This window comes from Halyomorpha halys, unplaced genomic scaffold (genome assembly GCF_000696795.3).
Source record: "Halyomorpha halys isolate HHAL.00 unplaced genomic scaffold, Hhal_1.1 Scaffold1384.1, whole genome shotgun sequence".
NCBI lineage: Eukaryota > Metazoa > Arthropoda > Insecta > Hemiptera > Pentatomidae > Halyomorpha > Halyomorpha halys.
The window spans coordinates 293,253-298,074 of record NW_027109385.1 but is presented as its reverse complement, the minus strand read 5'-3'; the positions used below and the strand labels follow the sequence as shown (position 1 = coordinate 298,074).

At 49.3% G+C, this 4,822-nt stretch overlaps 1 protein-coding gene across 1 annotated transcript; it reads left to right on the top strand.

Moving 5' to 3' along the window:
- The first annotated feature begins 895 nt into the window (after window positions 1-895).
- On the top strand, window positions 896-1,396 carry LOC106689505 (uncharacterized). Its single transcript, XM_014434488.1, has one exon. The coding sequence runs from the start codon at window positions 896-898 to the stop codon at window positions 1,394-1,396; it is 501 nt and encodes a 166-aa protein (XP_014289974.1).
- The last annotated feature ends 3,426 nt before the right edge of the window (window positions 1,397-4,822 follow it).

Here is a 4,822-nt window from a genome sequence, read left to right as displayed (position 1 = left end):
CAGTCTTTGACAGCACTTCAAGCGTTTCATTTCGCACTCCTATCTCTCCTATTATTTTTAGTTTCACTTGAGTAAAAGATAACTGGTGCTGAAACCCAGAAACTTTATATACCGGAGTAATTTTCAGTCTAAAAGAAATTTTTTTTTTTCATTATTCTCTTTGACTTATGACCAGTAACGGAATAGTGAGAAGAGCAGTTCTGAACCTGGAGAATATGAACCAACCTCAAAACAACCAACCGCAGCCCCGGCGGCCTCTGAGGTACCGGATTTGCAACCTCTACCAGCCACAACTCTAGCGGTGGCTCATGCGAACGCGCTAGCGATGATGGAGGTGAGGGTAGCGACATCGCAGGACTTAAGAAAAGCCATTTCGGACCTGGAGCGGTTTAGTGGGGAAATAGGTGAGCTGAACCATTTTCTCAAAGGAGGTGACCGGATTATGGAAAGGTTGGAGGCGAAGGTTACGGATAACCTATTGTAGCGAGCCGACGCCATTTCACTGAAAGCGGCTCTCATCTGCCGGGTCAAGAGAAGTGTCTTGAACCAGATCCAGGTGGACGAAGAGACGGCGTGGCTAACGGTGAAAGAAAGATTAAAGAAGGCATATTGTGGAGGTAGGTGGACTCCGGAAGAAGACATATTCCACTTATTTAGAGAGAGGAAACGACCTACACAGACCAAGAGTCAGTACGCGGGGACGTTGCTCGCCCAGTATAATCTAATTACTGAGAAGATGAGGGAATCCATAAGTACGGAGGTAGTACATTGGAGGATGAGCTTCCTGGGATCAATCCTGAAGATTCAGCTAGCCAAAGAGGTCTTACCCCGGGAGCGCACGTTCGCCGAATGTGCACAGGAGATGGTGGACACCAGCGCACGAGAGGAGTCAAGAATGGAGGTAGAAGACGCAGGGTGGAGTAGAGTAACCTACACTCGCTCCAGAAACTTCAACACAACATGGAGAAGGAGGGAGCAGAGAGAAACGGGTAGTGATAAGGGCATGGGAGACAGAAGAACGAACCAGGCCAGACCGAGGAACGGTGGTTGGAAGGAGGATAGAAGATGCCACGGCTGTGGAAAAACGGGTCACCTAGTGGCCCGGTGCTCTCGTACGCGATGCTTCGAGTGCGGTGAGGAAGGTCACATCGCAAAATACTGTCGATACATATACCGAATGAAGGAGGCGGACCGGGGAGAACCGATGGAGGTGAACGTCCAGAGAGTCAAAAGGAGACATAGGCTACCCAGATCGGATGAATCGTCTAGTGAGTCGTCAGAGTCTTTAGAAACATTACTGACAGAACCGGAAGAGGAAACGAGGAAACGGGACAAGAAACCGAGGACCATGTGGCAGCGAACCGGGGAAAGAGGAAGGTCGCACGAAGAAATCTGAGGAGGGTGGCAGCAGAAGGGCGACCGCCCGTTGGTATGCTCCAACATGAAGGGAGAACACAGCGGTCTGCCTATCATCCGCGTAAGGGGAGTGGCATGGCTGGTGGATACCGGGAGTTCCCACACCATCCTTAGCAGGGAGGCGCTTGGGAGGTTAACCAATGGGGAAAGGAAACTCCAGGTATGTACATGTCAACTAATCACTCTGGGTGGGCCCTGTAGTGTGGAAGGAGAAGTAGATATGGACCTTAGTAAGTGGGGAATCCTGGGGAACTTGCGGATGTACATAGTAGGTAAGATGCCACGGGAATATCAAGCTATCGTGGGGTGTGATTTATTAACTAGAGGGCGGTCACGGATAGCACAAAAAGGGGACAGATGGATCATTCGTATAGGGAACAAAAGGGTCAAATGCCAACACACTCTGGGAGGAAAACAGGCTGGGGCGATTACACAGGGAGTCAATTGGAGACAAGACCTGATGGAGGAATTCGGAGACATTTTTTTAGGGACGGAGAAGCTCTAGGCGTGACGGGGTAGAACTGTGCATGAAATCCCTTTGAAGCAGGAGAGCGTGACTTACGTCAAAGAGAGGAGGTACCCACAGGCGCTTCGAAAGCACATACGGGAAGAACTGGAAAATTTGAAAACCCAGGGGATAATCGTGGACAGTACATCGCCATACAACAGCCCCTTATGGGCAGTACGAAAGAAAGCCGCACCGGGGATAACCGAGGAGAAGTACAGATTAGTGGTGGACTACCGGAAACTGAACGACAACACGGATGACGAGAGATACCCAATACCACGGATGAGGATATCTTGGATCGATTGGGCGGGACGACCGTGTTCAGTACTCTGGATCTAAAGGCGGGTTATCATCAGATCGAGATGTACCCTCGGGACCTCTTTAAAACGGCTTTTACTTTCGATCGTGGACATTTCGAATTCACGAGGATGCTTTTTGGGCTTAAGAACGCGCCCATAACGTTTCAACGGCTCATGGATGAATTATTAAAAGGTATCGACGAATCCATTTGCCAAATATATATGGACGACCTATTGGTCTTTAGTAAGACGGAACGCGAGCACGTGAAACACCTGCGGAGCGTGTTCGAAAGACTTCGGCAGTTTGGATTAAAACTTTCACCCGATAAATCAATACTGGGGCAACAGCAGATTTCTTTCTTGGGGCACACGATGTCCCGACATGGAGTAAAGCCAGATCCGCAGAAAGTAGACGCGATCCAGCGAATGGAGTTTCCGAAAGACGTTAGGGGGATCCGATGACTGCTCGGGACTCGGGACGGGACTCAGGACTCGGACAATTCTTACAGGAGATTCGTGCCGAAATGGCGGAACACTTAGTCCCTATCAATAGCTTCTTAAAAAAAGGGGAATCGGTGACAGTAACGCCGACTATGGAGAACAACATTCGGAAATGCATGGAGAAGTTACAGCGGGAACCGGTGTTAGCATTTCCGGACTTCAACCGACAGTTTGCAATCACGACAGACGCCAGCGAATACGCCCTGGGAGCTGTACTCTCTCAGGAGGGGGGTGGAGCGGAGCGCCCAATAACATATGCCAGTCGCAGACTCACGGACTTGGAGACGCGATACAGCGCCCTGGAACGGGAATTGTTGGGCATAGTATGGGCCGTGTATCACTTCCGGCCTTACGTGTTCGGTAGGAAATTTAAAATACAGACCGACCATAGACCCCTCCAATGGGTGGGGAAGCTGAAGGATTCTTCAGCTAGAGTGACCCGGTGGAAGGAACTATCGTCCCAGTATAACCTCGAAGTAATTTATAAACCGGGAAAAGAGAACGTGGTGGTGGATTGGTTGTCACGCGCTATAACGGTAAATGCTATTGAGGAGGACCAAGGGGGACCGTCAGGGGATCTTCGGCAATATCTACGGGAATGGACGCCTCGGGAGGAAAGTAACCAGGTTGCACCAGTCCACAGGGCCGCGGATGAGAGCCAGAGTACTCTAGAGGGGGACGCTATGGAGGCAGGATCAGAAGAAGAACGTTCAGGTGGCGATCGTCCGGTAGACATGGAGCAGGTTGAAGAAATAATTAACGATAAGTCGCGACAAATAATTTGGAGAACTACCGGGCTGACGAAGATAGATTACGGGAAATATGGAAGGAGTTCCATCATGTCTATCTGGTCGAATCCGGGAGTAGGCGAGGACCAGATTTGTAGGGCGCTCAAGGACGCATCGAAGCCGGGTAAGACATATCACCTGTACGTTGGGAATGCCGTGGTATGGGACAAAATTAAACGCCTTTGGCGGACGGAACAATTGGGGGTGGACAGAACATTCTTCCGTTGCTTACGACTGGTGGACACATTACGGGATGAAGAACAGCAAAAGGAGGTGACCCTCGCCTACCACCAGGGTAAAACAAATCATAGAGGCGTCACAGAGACGATGCATGCTCTGCCGCGGAAATATTTTTGGTGGGGTTTAAAACGAACCGTACAAGAGGTGATAGGGAGTTGCGAGGTCTGTCTGAACACCAAATACGACCGACACCCCCCCCCCCCCAAAGCAATACAGGAGGAAACCCCGACGGCGGACATGAAAACCCGATCGGATCTCGTCGGATGGTGGACGGGAGTTTGATAATGCGTCGATTCGGGGCGAAATGAAAGCGCTGGGCGTGGAGTGGCACCTAAACACCCCGGGGCACCCGAGGAGTAGAGGGGGGATCTAACGACTGCACAGCACATTGAGTTATCACTTGCGTGTCTATCAGCTGGATAAGGGGTTAGAGCCCGACGACGTGATGAACCGGGCGATCGCGGCATATAATCACTCCATCCACGCAGTTACAGGGTTTTCTCCCATCGAGGTTCTTTTTGGTATGCGCGGACGAAGGCGAGATTATCGGGAAACGGCTGGGGACGGGGACATTATCAACAACGGGACATCTCTCCGTAAGATATGCAGGTACAGCGCTAAGAGGGTCCATTCAGAGTGATCGTGATCAGAGAACACAATGTCTTCACTATTGAAAGTATCAATGAACCGAAAAAACCGTTCATGTTGAACAGTTGAAGGTTCCTCTCTAGGTCGCACAGTAACATTCTGGAGTTTTCTCTTACCCACAGAAGTGTCCAGTGAATGTGATTTTTTTTTTTTTTGTTGTTGTTCGGAAGAAGTGCTTTCCTTTTGTTTTATTTTTGTTATTACTTCTGTGATTTCAGTGTACCCTACTATTATGGTTAGTACTTAAAACCTTACTTCTGTACTTTAGGGTGTCATTTTTTTTTCTTTTCTTTCTTTTTTGTATCTTTCGACGTATTGTACCTTTTTTTTGTATTATTATATTTTGTAGTTTACGAACTTTATGTCATAAACTGGTAGGGGGGAGTTATAATACGACAAGGCGTATTGTCCGCCTTAATACT

Bases quoted from the DNA above. Each gene is read 5' to 3' on its own strand.
- LOC106689505 (XM_014434488.1), top strand. From the start codon at position 896: ATGGAGGTAGAAGACGCAGGGTGGAGTAGAGTAACCTACACTCGCTCC.